At 33.2% G+C, this 14,687-nt stretch overlaps 1 protein-coding gene across 2 annotated transcripts in view; it reads left to right on the forward strand.

Annotated features, from left to right (window-relative positions):
- LOC108732488 (echinoderm microtubule-associated protein-like CG42247) overlaps positions 1–14,687 on the forward strand; it is a 57,954-nt gene that overhangs the window by 14,877 nt on the left and 28,390 nt on the right. The window contains exon 1 of one of the 2 annotated variants that reach the window (XM_025976853.1): positions 13,794–13,991. The exons of the other annotated variant lie outside the window; for it this stretch is intronic. Within the exon in view, the coding sequence (XP_025832638.1) occupies positions 13,929–13,991 (63 nt within the window). The 5' untranslated portion in view covers positions 13,794–13,928. Of the gene's footprint in view, positions 1–13,793; positions 13,992–14,687 lie in introns of those variants that run through there. 2 annotated transcript variants of the gene reach the window in all.

Here is a 14,687-nt window from a genome sequence, read left to right on the forward strand (position 1 = left end):
AAATCTTCGTAATATAAAAAAAATTACAAAATAAAGAAGATGTTTTCGGAACAATATTCATAATTATTAAGATATTTGATTATGGATGACAGCGTACCATTGGTTATTACGAAATCTAAGACTTTACAGAGGTAATAACTTAACACGCTTTGAATCTTCGGTGGACTTACACTTGTCATCCATTTCTAATTTCTGGGAACAATAAAAACCGCTCCGGCCGAAAACAATATTTCCAGCCTTTCATAATAATACCTTATGTCATAAGTATGTTATTCTAGAGATGGGATGGTGCAATTTTGCAATTATCAAACTGTGTTAAACTAATGAAAAAGTAATCCGATTTTTTTTTTTATAAAGACAAGCGAATCAACTTGAGGAATCCCCTAAAACATCGCGTTATAGGGTATATTCTTAATACTTCCAAAAAAATATTATATTACCTACATATACACTATCAGAAATAATTGTACTTCTCTTAACGTGGGAGGGGAGGGGCAATCCTTGTGAATCAAACAAAATGGAAAGAGTTGCGAGTTCGGAATTTAAAATTGATGAAAAATTCTGGAAAATTTTTTTGTACTCTAAACTCAAAAGTCGTAAAAAATCATTACATTTCGAGTTGGCTGCTTATCAAGAGAAAGAATTAAGAAAATTATAAGACAGCACTTTATAGTCGCTAAGTAAAATAGTGATTAAAAAAAGAAATTAAAAAATACTTTTTTGTCGGCATACTGTTGTCGAGCTCCTGAATACTGCAATTTTGCCGCTTCTCATTTTTGCTTCTCTGGGCAGCTGGTCTGGACTCTCGGTTTGCAACTTACCCCCCCCCCTTTTTTTATATCGGACCCTGATTACCACCCAAACCGAAGGCAAGGATGACAACCTTCTAGACGTGGGTGTCGTCCATCATACGCCTGCCCTAATTTTCTTCTTCTTGATTAAAAACACAAACAGTAACTATGAAGACAATAACAGACTTACGAGGACTATGAAATCAGGAAAATGTCCTGCTTTCGATAGGGATATGGTAAAAAAAAATTATATGGCTGAAAGAAACTATTGTAGTCTAACTCGTATCTCCTAATAACGCACGCTAAAAATTAAGAAACAGGAATTAGACAGTGGCTATTTAAAATTAAATCATATAAATTTTATTTTAGTTATTTAAGTTTAATTACCCTTGTGGCTGATTGGTCTCTGGAATATTAAGAGAAATTCGAATTAAGGAAACAAGTTACGTATAATGTAAAGTTTGTACGCGAATCTAGAGAAATTCGAGTTAAAAAGATGGAAATAATGTACGCCAAGGGAACTAACGATATGACAGAAACAAGTTACGTATAATGTAAAGTTGTTGTTTTGCTCAGCAAGACAAGAAATTATTTTACATTACTTCTTGTCTTGTCAATTTATTGCTGGTTTGATTCTTACCATGTTAGCTTTCTACTTGGCTACTTTTTCTCGTTCTTGCTAGCTTGGTGAATTCCCAATTCTTGTCTTGTTTTACTTAGAAAGGCAAGGATTAATTTTGCTTCTTGCTTTGTCAACTTTTTGGTGGTTTGATTTTTGTCTTACTAGCAAGGGTCTTGTTTTTTCTTGTTCTTGCTGGCTTGGTGAATTCCCAATTCTTGTCTCGTTTTACTTAGAAAGGCAAGGATTCTTTTTGCTTCTTGTTTTGTCAACTTTTTGGTGGTTTGATTATTGTCTTACTAGCAAGAATCTTGCTTTTTCTTATTTTTGTTGACTTGGTGAATTCCCAAATCTTGTCTATTTTTTACTTCTTGCTTTGTCAACTTTTTCATGGTTTGATTTTTGTCTTACTAGCAAGGGTCTTGTTTTTTCTTGTTCTTGCTGACTTGGTGAATTCCCAATTCTTGTCTCGTTTTACATAGAAAGGCATGGATTCTTTTTGCTTCTTGTTTTGTTAACTTTTTAATGGTTTGATTATTGTCTTACTAGCAAGAGTCTTGTTTTTTCTTGTTCTTGCTGACTTGGTGAATTCCCAATTCTTATCTATTTCTTGCTTCTTGCTTTGTCAACTTTTTCATGGTTTGATTCTTGTCTTACTAGCAAGAGTCTTGCTTTTTCTTGTTTTTGTTGACTTGGTGAATTCCCAATTCTTGTCTATTTCTTGCTTTTTGCTTTGTCAACTTTTTGGTGGTTTGATTATTGTCTTACTAACAAGAATCTTGCTTTTTTTTGTTCTTGTTGACTTGGTGAATTCCCAATTCTTGTCTGTTTTTTGCTTCTTGCTTTGTCAACTTTTTGGTGGTTTGATTATTGTCTTACTAGAGAGAATGTTGCTTTTTCTTGTTCTTGCTGGCTTAGTGAATTCCTAATTCTTGTTTTATTTAGAAAGGCAAGGTTTTTTTTCTTTAATAATTTTTTTGGTGGGTTGATTCTTGTCTTACTAGCAAGAGTCTTGCGATTTCTTGTACTTGCTGGTTTGGTGAGTCCTCAATTCTGATTTGTCTAAATTCATAAAAAAAGAATTTTGATAGAGTAGAATCTAAATATTTACTTAATTTTTGCACACCACACCTTATGTATTTTATTTTATTTTCGTCTAAATATCAGAAAATTACAGGTTCAAATATTGTATTTTTTAAAGTTATTTACGGCAAATGTTAAATCATGTATTTTGGAACGTTGTCGACTTGTAGCCAAAAAGCACGAACTCATCTTGCTAATTTCTTGTCAAGAAATCTTATCCTTGTTAAGAGAAAATCTTGTCTTGTTTTGTTCTTTCCCACAGATTTCTTATCTTGTTATTGAAAGATGAATTAGGAAAAGAAGACAACAACAACAAGTTAATAAAACACCAATTTCACATCGAAACTCCTATACCTCAGAGATGGTACGCTCCTGCATTCTTGGTACCCTCATATGAGATTCCAAAGAATTATTTAAATGCTGCTATCGTTCGATAAGAATTTAATACTACCGTATAAAGTATGCATATGTAGGTCAGTTGTGATTTCACGTTAACTGCGTTTAATATGTATGCAAATCTAGTTTTTTTTTTACAAAGCCGCGAAAAAGGTACCTGTGCGTGAAAACGTTACACGCAAACATTTCTCATACTTATACTTCCTTGTATATATACAACATTATGTAGTGGACTTTTCCGAGTAAACGCCGATGTTGTGATACAGCCAAGAGAATAATTGACACAGAAATTGTGGACTGTTGTACTTTTTAATAACACTATTTTTGCATTAATGAGAGGCCACATTGAGGTCATTTAACATGGAAAGACCCACCTAATTACCTATTTTTTTATTCATGGTCTATAACTCAACTCTACTAAGTATTAATTTTTTCTACGAACCACCAATTGAATAATACAGAATGGATAAATTACAACGATATCGTACATCAAATTGTTTCATAATGAAAATAGTGGAACACAAATTACAAATAATTAAATTGACATTTAAAAGGTATATAGGTATAGTTTTTTTTCTATACTTGATGGATTGAAATAGGCTGTTTTTATTAACCCTTTTTTTTTCTTAAATAGTTTTTGTTCAAAAAATAAATTTTAATTAAAATAGTTCTTCCCCCCTATCAATCACTGTAAGCTCGAAACTTTTAGCACCATTGCTTCGAGTGGTCGAAATTCACTTTTGTGACCAATAATGACGTAGTGTCGGCCATCATTCTTTTCTAATTATTGCTGTTGTCGGCCATCATCATTTTTCAATTGTTGTCGCATTGTCACTGATGTCGGCCATTATGGTTTTTTAATAGATGTATAGTAATCAATGATTAAAATTTAAAGGAATTGTTTGTAAATCGGTATGCAACACATTGTACACTTCAGCATAAGAAATTGCTGATACTAACTACGTAATACTACATTGTGCTGTGCTGACAGTACTCATAATTTCTTTTATATATAATATTTGAAGTATTGTAGAAGTCAATAATGAGTACTACCGTCATTAATAAGGAATTATATGCGAATATGGGCTCGATATGTGCTACTATGTATTACATAAGTTTTTTTTTTAATTAAATGATATGAATTTTTTTGAGCATAGCAGCACATAATGAGTAAGTACATTACGGCACAATTCTTATGATTCTCATAAAACGAGATGATGGGCCTAACAAGAAGTAGCCCCCCCCCCCTTATTAAACATATCAATAGTTTTTTTTATGGTACGTTATAGCGATATGTCGAACACATCATACCACATAATTTTTTTTATTAAAAGATACAAAATTGTAAGGCTAACGTTATCGCATTATATATTCTTTTTTAACATTTCTTAATACATACTTTAATCAAATCAATATTCAGGAGTTACTGCGGAGAAAAATAGGTTACTGGTTTTTCTTATATCTTCAGCTCTTGATTGAATTGAACGTCTGGCTGGGATCCAATCAAGCCTAATACGAAAATTTGCCGTTCCCGAATCAAAATGTAGCGTGTTGCATGAATGATGTTTAGCTGCAAGATTTTAATGCCATATTGACCTTGGCAAACGGTCATTTCAATCATATATGTAAATACAAACATCCTGGTGCAATTTTTGACTTTTACATCACATACTATGTATGTATTTAGTATTGCACTCTTTACTGTTACCTATTTATGTAAAAATTTAACTATTTAACACACATGATACACTTAATCGTTTTAATAATTGTCAGTTACAGTTAATTAGCACAAACTTTGCTACACAATTAAGTCGAATCATAACTATCTTTTATAGATCAGATTGATATGTAAGGGAAGAAAAAGTAGTTTGGTTCTATGCGTGTTCGATATTATAATAATAAAGTTTGGTAAAACAAATATTTATTAGACACTATTAGAGAGTAAGAAGAGTAAAGTAAACAAAGGTTGAATTATAATTGAAGAATTTTGAATTTGAATAATTAAGGAAAATTATGAAGGTGGAGCTAAGGGTTATAGATAAAAGAAGGGAACCAATAGTAAGAGAAGATGATTTAGAAAATGCCGAAGATAGAAAATATAGAATTAAGTTGTTGAACCGAAATCACCGAAGAAACCCCTCATAAAATAGCAATTAGAAAGGACAGCGAAGTACAGACGTCATGCGGTTAGTACGCGAAGTTGAAATGCTAATAGAGATTATAGGAAAGTACAGTAATAAAAGTTATTGGCACAGATGGATAGAATACAAAAGTTTTAGAAGATAATGAAATAAATATAAAAGAGACTGTGGCGTATTGATAAACAAAAAGAAAGGGCTTAACCCAAACTAACCAACTAAAGTTTGCTAAAAAAAAACTATAAAAAGGCCTTCCTTTTTTTCATGTAAGTTTTTCATATTTAGGCCATTTTAAGTCATTTCTAGCAAACAAGTTGCATTTTCTAAAAAGCCGCGATTCGCAAATTTTACCAGGAGGGTAAACTTTAGTTAGTTAATTTGGGGTAAGACCTTTCTTTTTGTTTAGAAGATAATGTTGAGAAATGTACACACAAAGAAATATAATACAAAACATTTACATACACAACGACATTATATATACAGGGTGCTCTAGTTGATGTAGGTTTGCCACAGTAGGGAAAGAGCGAATATAAAGGTAGGAGACGAAAAATTAGAAGAAGTGGCTGACTTTAAGTATTTAGGAGGTCAGATAAGTCAGGGCGGAAGGAGTAGTAGGGATATAAAGCAGAGGATAGCGCAGGGTCGAGTAACCTTCAATAAAAAGAAGTCACTTCTATGCACGGGAACGGTTAATTTATAAATTCGAAAAAGATTGTTAAAGGTGTATGTTTGCAGCGCGATGCTGTACGGGTGCGAAACATGGACGGTGGACGCGGCGAAAAGATAAGGTTAGAAGCGTCCAAATTTTGGTGTCACAGGCGAATGATGAAGGCACTGTGGATAGAGAAGGTTACAAATGAAGAAGTATTAGAAAGAATAGAAGAGCAGAGGACTCTATGGAAGTCAATAAAAAATAGGCGAGATAGGTTGGTAGGACACTTTTTCAGGCATGAAGGTCTAATCAAAGACATACTAGAGGCAGAAACGGAAGTTAGGAGGAGTAGAGGTAGACCTAGAGTAAATTACTGTTCGTAAATAGTTAAGGATGTGGGTTGTTCTAGTTTTAGGGAAATGCGAAGATTATCTCAGGATAAGAAAGAGTGGAAGTGCGTGTCCAACCAGTCTTAGGACTGACGACCTTATGATAATGATGATGATAGATAAGATTTAAAGATAACAGCTGAAGGAAATCAGTGGCGGCTATTCAGATTTATTAAATATAACTTCTGTTATAATTATTTTTTATTTTACAATAAACACAAATTACAGTATGTACCTATCTACTTAGAGCTCATTATAATGTATCAAATAGATTTTGTAATGTAACAAATCCCCAAGAAAAAAGTTAAGAGCATGACAACGGTGATGTCAGCGGCAAATTCGCAGGCCTAGCGCTTCTCACCCTTTCCCGAATAGGGAAGAGATCCAGGTGGATCGATCAGTCTACTACATCTGCATGCTCTTTTACGTGTACGTTGATTATTAGTAAGTAAAATATCGGCGCAGCGAGTGTGTGCATTTTAAATATTATACTGTTTACCCTCAGGACTCTCAGGGGTACTTATTAATATTTCTACGCTTAACTCGAAATATTTACATTCCTTGGTATATATTGTAAGGAGAACTAGAGGGCGTAATGTTTCTAATTCTAATGTAGGTTCTTTGCAACTTTGAAAAGAATAAATCATTGTCATTAGACAGAACTATTCAGTCTTAAATCAGGTATTTGACGTCTTGATTATTGCGAGGAAGCTGACAGTAAGACACATATATTTTGTATAGGTCCTTGCAAAGCTCTTAATAAGGATTTTTCTAATTTGGTCTATTTTGTTATGTTAGCATAAGGTAAAATGTTTACTGAACATTGGAGTTACACGTTTCTTTAGCGGCATTTTTCTTTTTATATCATACGAGCGAAAATACATAATTTAATGAAAGTGTGGAAAATCTTTTTTCAACCAATTCTATCTGAAAATATTCACCTCTGCTTCTCTAGAAACTGTCCTAAATTAACCGAACTCTCAAAATACTTTAATCAAAATGTAACACCCTTTAAAACTTTTAATTGCATTCATTGTAAGTACTTCTATTACTTTATTATTTACATGAGTTTGTGACTGAAGGTCTTTTGTTCGCATCTTCCTATAACACGTCGCATTTTTCAAAAAATGATGCCGCCCTTTGATGATTTCAAATAACTATTAGAATATCTCTATGTTCGGTTTTCAACTCGTCAGTAATATCGATATCACACATCATAAAATAATAAATCAGACATTTGATTCCAGTTACCAAGAGTTTTATAGGTAATTCTTATCTTCTTTATACATATTATTACGTAAACGCGGGCTAATCTGATGAATTTATTACCCATTGCCTTACAGTTCGTTATGCGTTTACTTACCTATTTTAAAATTTTTCGTTTACGATAAATGACACGGAAACGTGATCAATAATAATAAGTTATGCATTTTTCTCATGCACGAACAAAATATATATCGGTTTATGTAAAATGTACCCATATGTACGATAAGTCTTGCAAAGTAATATATTCGTTAAACAATGTCATGCCAGAAATTTACGTGGATGTAAGTACATTATTACATAAGAATTAGAGGACTACAGAATGCAATAGGTTGCATTAGTTTTAAACTCAATGCAGCAAACATGTGCAACAAAAAGTAAAATAAATTATTTGAAAAAGTAAAAATCCATTAATAAATTTTCTGAATTACAGTTTCTAATTTGTGATAACTTATCGTTAATATGTACATTGTCACGTGCATGTAGGCAACCCAACATACGTAGTGGCAAAGAAGACCAGGTTTCTAGACCGCATGTACTGGAACATTCTAGAACGGGCCCAGCCTCTATAAATAGTTGTCGCGAGATCGAGTGGAATTAGTACGCAAGCAAATTCAAGGCGATACAAAGACAAGAAGAATGGAGCGAATAAGGAACAAAGATTACTAATTGATAGTAGAAATGTTGATTAGACAGCAATTAATTAAATAAAAGCAGTAATAGTGGGAGAAGGAGTTTAAATACGTGACAATATATAGTATTTCCTTTTATGGAAAGCCATAATTTCGGTCACTATCTCTTTAATAAAAGGAATTTATTTTCGTGAATCCCCGTTTACATTTCATCTATCTCCAATTTTTATTCAATTGTCTATTTCACATTATTCATAAGAAATATGCTAACGTATTGCACAACGAAAACGGTAAACGTGCAAACTTGCACCGCGTTTTTGGAATGTGCACAGTGAGCAGTAATAATAAAATTATGGATGTGTTCATTTATATACACCTATTTGTACCTACAATATGGCATTTATACAGCATCAGAAAGCTGCGGTAGGAGAAGACAACACTCAACATATAGTAACAACAACACCTACTTCGTGAGTGTTGTTTTCTCCTACCGTAACCTTATTAAAATCTTCATGATATACATGGCAACGTCAAAGTTGCCTTCTGCTACCGTAACATTATTAAGATCCTAAACATATACACTAAGGTGGGCCAAAATAAAACTTTTAATTCTTTTTTCTTCTGTTACCATGAGAATATTATTCATAATCACAAAAAAAATGAGACTGTCAAAAGGGCAGCTCTTAATTTTAATATTAAGAGGTGTCTCATCGTGATTTTTGATTTCCCATTTAAATAACACGGGAAAACTTTTTTTTTTAATTTAATTGCGTTTTAACGAATAGTTGTATTGTAAAAATAAATACATATTCTTGTAGGGAATGGAACGTTCTACAAAAAAGATCTGAGATGATTTTTCGCTAAGTGAACTCGTTTAAAAGTTAGTCGAGGTTAAAGTTCAACCTCAAATGGCAAATAGCATAAACTCTGAGCGAATTAAAGTGGCGGCTCATGTAGTAAAACAGTCAACAATAGACCGCCTTTGCTCATGCCTAAGTGCAATTACAACTTTATGGTACCATTCAAACGAAACATGTTTTATATTCTGTTATGTACTCGTGCCTACAAAGGTCTAAATAGTTTGAAAACTTTCAGAAGGGTGTATTGAAACGAATTCCACTTCCCTGTTTTATCGAAATATGGGAGATGCGCAGGTAGTAGAACATTTTTGTTGAATATCAGCTGCAAAGGTAAACTCATTAAGGGTTCTCGTCCCTTAACATTTCCACTAAGTAAAATTAAAGAAAAAAGGTTTTATTACTTCAGCCGCCACTTTAGATAGCTCAGCATTTAGCCATAATCTTTCGGGTCGAATAACATGAATGACTCCTTATATAAGCGTAAATAACTAGCTAATAGCAACTCACTCCGTTGGGTTTACAATCTCACTCGCAAACTTAGACGCATATCAGAATGGAGACATCTCGAACTTTATAGCAAATTCTAAACATTATTTAGGACTTAGGGCACCTTCATCATCATCATAAGGTCGTCAGTCCTAAGATTGGTTGGACACGCACCTCCACTCTTTCCTATTCTTCGCATTTAGGGCACCTTAATCAAAATATATGAAAATGCCCTAATTTAGTATCAGAACTCAGCGTCACCATCCACACATAATGGTTCTCGAATACTCCAGGACATTCTCGATTCTTGCGGTCTACTTAAGGATAGTCCTAGATATTTGAGAACATTCTAGCCGTGGAATACTTTAGAAATCTTCAATAAGTAACAGTTTAGTTTAAGTTATAGTGGAAAAGGTTTGCCTGATTGACACGGGTGAAATCCTATGTATCGTAGGCTTACCTTAGGTTACGGTGAGAGAAGTTCTCTTAATTGCTACGCACGAGGGGTGTTGATTAAGTTATTGTTACTTTATTACCAAAGGCTTAGGTAACCGCCGTGACTAACTGATATGCAGCATCAACAACAGTTTCCATCAATCCATTTCGAGCAGATTCAACTAATACTGTGTTTAAGTTTCTTCATAGAATAAATCAAACAGTTTTCATTGCAAGGAGGTATTAACAATACTTGTATGCAGTCGTTGTATAGAACAAGACGATTTTTATGTTTAATTGTTTACTATCCAATAATAAATTATCTTACAAAACGGCAGATAGATAATCAATTAACTAAAGAAATAGGGATTAGCTTTCTGAGGACTTTTAACCTTATCGAATTTTTTTTTTTCAATAGACTTGCAGTATAGTCTTGTTCTTGGTAATATCTTGTAGATAAACTCTCAGTTCTGTTAAAATATAAGTGCGACTAGTCTTGATCTTGTAGAAAATCAAATCCAAAATTAACTTTGCTCAACAGAATTTTTAGAACATCCCTCATGGAAGCCGTTCTTCTTTACTTTAAAATGTAGGGCTAACTTGAATAATTTTTGCTCATTTTGGTCTCTTTCGATATTGTTGGTTGCAATTAATTTACAACGTTTCTAACCTTCAAACGATCGTGCGGTGTAGGATGATAACGAGCATGCCGCGTGTCATACTTATTTCCAAGTATGTACACACAAAGCAAAAATGAAATTTAAATTTCTAATTATTCATTTGCATAAAACAAGTGCTATAATTAATACACCTCTGTAACGGTTAAGTTACGATGTCCACCCCTATCCCAAAAGTACAGGCCGCCCTGTGCACTAGATATTAGGTGGCACATACACGAATCTGTTTCTATGTTTCGTATGTAAGGGATTAGGGCGATCGATTCGCATTTTTCTTATCATCGGCCGTCGATAATATATGCACATAATTTGCTTCTTCGTAACATGCAAAAGGATCAATGTCAAAACACTTAACAGAAAAACAAACTAGCCCTACTATTTCACTATATTTGCTGTTTTTCATCTACGGTTTTAATGAATCCATTAGCGAAGATCGAACGGCAACAAGGACTTTAACATAAAAGGTTTCTTAATTACTTCCGACATTAGTTCTTTGGTGGAATGTCTACAGCACGTTTTATAACTTTGGATAATTTCCACGCTCTTTTAACATTGGTTTGGTGCCCATTTTCCATTGCGAACGAAGAAGTGAAATAAAGTCGTGTAATTTTTACTAAAGTTTTACTATTATTGACTTCACATGGTATCGTTGTGTTTCTCTAAAAAGTATGAACCAGTGAATTTACAAAGAGTTCTGGAAAATCATCAATTTTCATATTAAATTTCCCTATTCAGTTACGATGTCAACCCCTATTCCAGAATTACAGGCCCCCCTGTGCACTAGATATTATTATTATTTTTTTTGGCATTAGCATCCAGTAAGGAGGAGTTAGAGATAGCTGTAAATAAAATGGATGCGGTGCTGACAAAATAGTACTGTATGAAAATAAATAAAAGTAAAACAAGAATACTGGTATGCAAGGGAACTAAAAGTAGGGAAAGAGCGAATATAAAAGTAGGAGACGAAAAATTAGAAGTGGCCGATTTTAGGTATCTAGGAAGTCAGATAAGTTAGGACGGAAGGAGTGGTAGGGAAATAAAGTAGAGGATAACGCAGGTTAATTAGAAATTAGAAGAAGATTGTTAGAGGTGTATGTTTGGAGAACGGCGCAGTACGAAACATGGACAGTAGGCGCGGCGGAAAAGAAAAGGGTAGAAGCGTTCAAAATGTGGTGTTACAGACGAATGAATGAAGAGGTATTAGAAAGAATAGGAGAACAGAGGACTCTATGGTAGCCAATAAAAAATAAGCGGGATAGGTTGGTAGGACACTTTCTCAGGCATGAAGGTCTAGTCAGAGACATATTAGAGGCAGAAACGGGAGTTAGGAAGGGTAGAGGTAGACCTAGATTAGATTACTATTCGCAAATAATTAAGGATGTGGGTTGTTTTAGTTTTAGGGAAATATGAAGATTAGCTCAGGATAGGAAAGAGTGGAGAGGCGTGTCCAACTAGTCTTAGATTGATGACCTTATGAAGATGATGATTCAGAAACTTTAAATAAATCGGCTATCCCTGGTCTACAATGAAAAAGGTCCTTAAATGCCAATAAACAGAAACTCAGATTCAATTTAGTCTTGGGTAATATTGGAATAATACTCACCTAATAGTTGAAAAAATACAGGAAAATCACTAAAATATCGTTTGTTACTGTTTCCAACGAGTTTGCAGTAACATAAATAAATCTACATTTTTATCAAGTCCCAACATGTTCAAGTATATGTATATAAAACTTGCTTGCATTACAATACTTACAACTACCAACTAACGTATCATCAAAATCTATTCTTAAAAACGAAAATTTGGTTAAAATCGGTCATAGTTTTCTCGCTACTTCTCGATATCAATAGATATATTGTGTTTTCATATTTTCTTTAATAAATAGATGTTTTGTAACACCTTACTTGAACGCCATCCCCCCATGTAACGAATAACAACAAAAACTAGTTATATCCGGTTCCACATCAGTCTTAAACATTGAACTTAAAACAAATTAGGTATAAATTACATGTAGAGTTCGTTCTGGGCAAAATACAGTTCATGGAGACCTTAAAATTGGTCTGAGCACATTTTGGTCGGTGCTAATACGACTAACTTCCCATTAGATAATACAGTTATTGTAAAGTACATTCGTTTCTAAAGTTTGAAAAAAACGCGGCACAATAATAAATAACAAACAATGTTTGAGAGTTCGTCATTTTATAAACCCATAAGAAACAGTATTTCGTCTGAGAAAACCGAATTGATAGAGTACTTGCATCAGTCAATTGGTAAATACTATTTTTTATTGTTTATCGATTGTTTATAACAATTCATTTTGTTATAAACAAATTTTTATTATAATATGTTATTATAATATGTTATTCCCTGTCTTGAATAATGATATTTCGTTATTATTGATTCCGTAACTTCATTGTTGTGATTAGATTAGAACGTATTTTAATTAAATTGTTTGTAATTAATTCGTTTTTTTTTTTATAAAAAAAAAACGGCTTGACCGATTTCGTTCAAATTTCTTTCAGATCTTCATTATGATAATATCTTTCGAAAAAATTTTGGTTGAGGGCGATATCTCAATCCGTTCTTGAGATATCGAAAACGAAAAAAATGCTGACATACGAACGTACGTACATACGTACGTACGTACGTACGTACGTACGTACGTACGTACAGATATCGCAAACGAAAAAAATGCTGACATACGAACGTACGTACATACGTACGTACGTACGTACGTACGTACGTACGTACGTACATACACACATCATCAAAAAAATTGGCTAGCATGCTACTAATATGTTAAAACGTGGAAATATAATGAAAATTCCGATTTCACTTTTCGACCCAATTACAATAACTTCCTAATGGGAAGTTAACAAGACAATTCAGCAAGAAAAGGAATTGTGAGTTTCGCTAGTTAGATTTAATATTTACCATACCTAAATGGATTCTTTTTGCATGAAAAGTTTTTTTAAAGCAAATTATTCAACACACTCCTTATGTTCCTTTTATTGTCGATATGTTCTATGTAATTAGTTGTTTTGTTCTACATATATTAACACGCTAATTTTTCAATTCAATCTGCATAATGAAACAACTACAGACATACATACATGTAATATGAATTATGTATTTTCTCATTACTTCGAATTAACATCTGTTCTTACTGTGTTATTAAAAGGTAGAGTTTACTTTTGCCCCATTTTGATAACCTAATTCTGAGTTCGCCGGGCCGATCAACCCCCACCTGCCAACCCCCAAGTACAGTCGACCTTGAGACCCCCACTCTGCATAAATGTAGACTAATCATGTTTTATTTATCATTCCCAAGATCTTACGTGTCACAACACGTCTTTGCGTTCACTAGTCCACACCAATTGCAGAAAGCATGCAGTTTTCCCGATCGTAATTTGAAAACTTTTCGCGGTTAGCCGGAAAAATTGTTTTAGCCGCGAAGTTCGCGTCATCCGCATTTTTAAACTGGTTCCTTGTTACTGTTATGAGCTCATGATTGATTTCACCGCCGAAGACGAATCAACACCCTTCGTGGTGGTATCTCTGCCAGCCATGGTAAGGAAAACGAACCTTTTATTTTCGCGTTTAGCCTAATTATATAGAAAATAAGTAATTTTTTCTAAAGGCGTAATGGCTAATACAAAAGACGATATGAGAGTAAGCAATTTTTAGTTTTCTTAGTAAAAGAATCAAACATTTTTCCAAAGTTGAAATAATTATTATATGTAAGTATTATCGGAAATGTATGAAATCTAGGAATTCTATACGATTCGGAGGCTATTTAGAAAATCTATAAAATATTCTTTCAAAGAATTTTTAATACAAACATATCCTGGGAAATGTATATACATTTCCTAGGAATTGTATGAAATTCCGATATTGTACTAGGAAATGTATAAAACTAATGTTTTCTGTGAATAAAATGAATAACACACGTTAGTAAACTGAGAATCAGAGTTATCTGTGAATACAATCGTCTGACTTTCCCCCCTCCGCGTACCCATTGACATCTTGAATGTAATACATTTCCGATTGCTATTTAGGAAATATATAGATTTCCTAGGAAATGTGCCTAATATAATTTATTTCACACATTTTCGGCGATTTTAAAAATGATACACATTTCCTAGAAATTATATACAATGTTACACATATTTCCGTTAACATATAAACTATTTAAACTTAAAGAAACATGTGTATTTGGCCCAACTACGTTTTCTACAATTTAATGAGAGAAAGACGTAAATTATT

Source organism: Agrilus planipennis, unplaced genomic scaffold, assembly GCF_000699045.2.
Source record: "Agrilus planipennis isolate EAB-ADULT unplaced genomic scaffold, Apla_2.0 scaffold23, whole genome shotgun sequence".
NCBI classification, from domain to species: Eukaryota; Metazoa; Arthropoda; class Insecta; order Coleoptera; family Buprestidae; genus Agrilus; species Agrilus planipennis.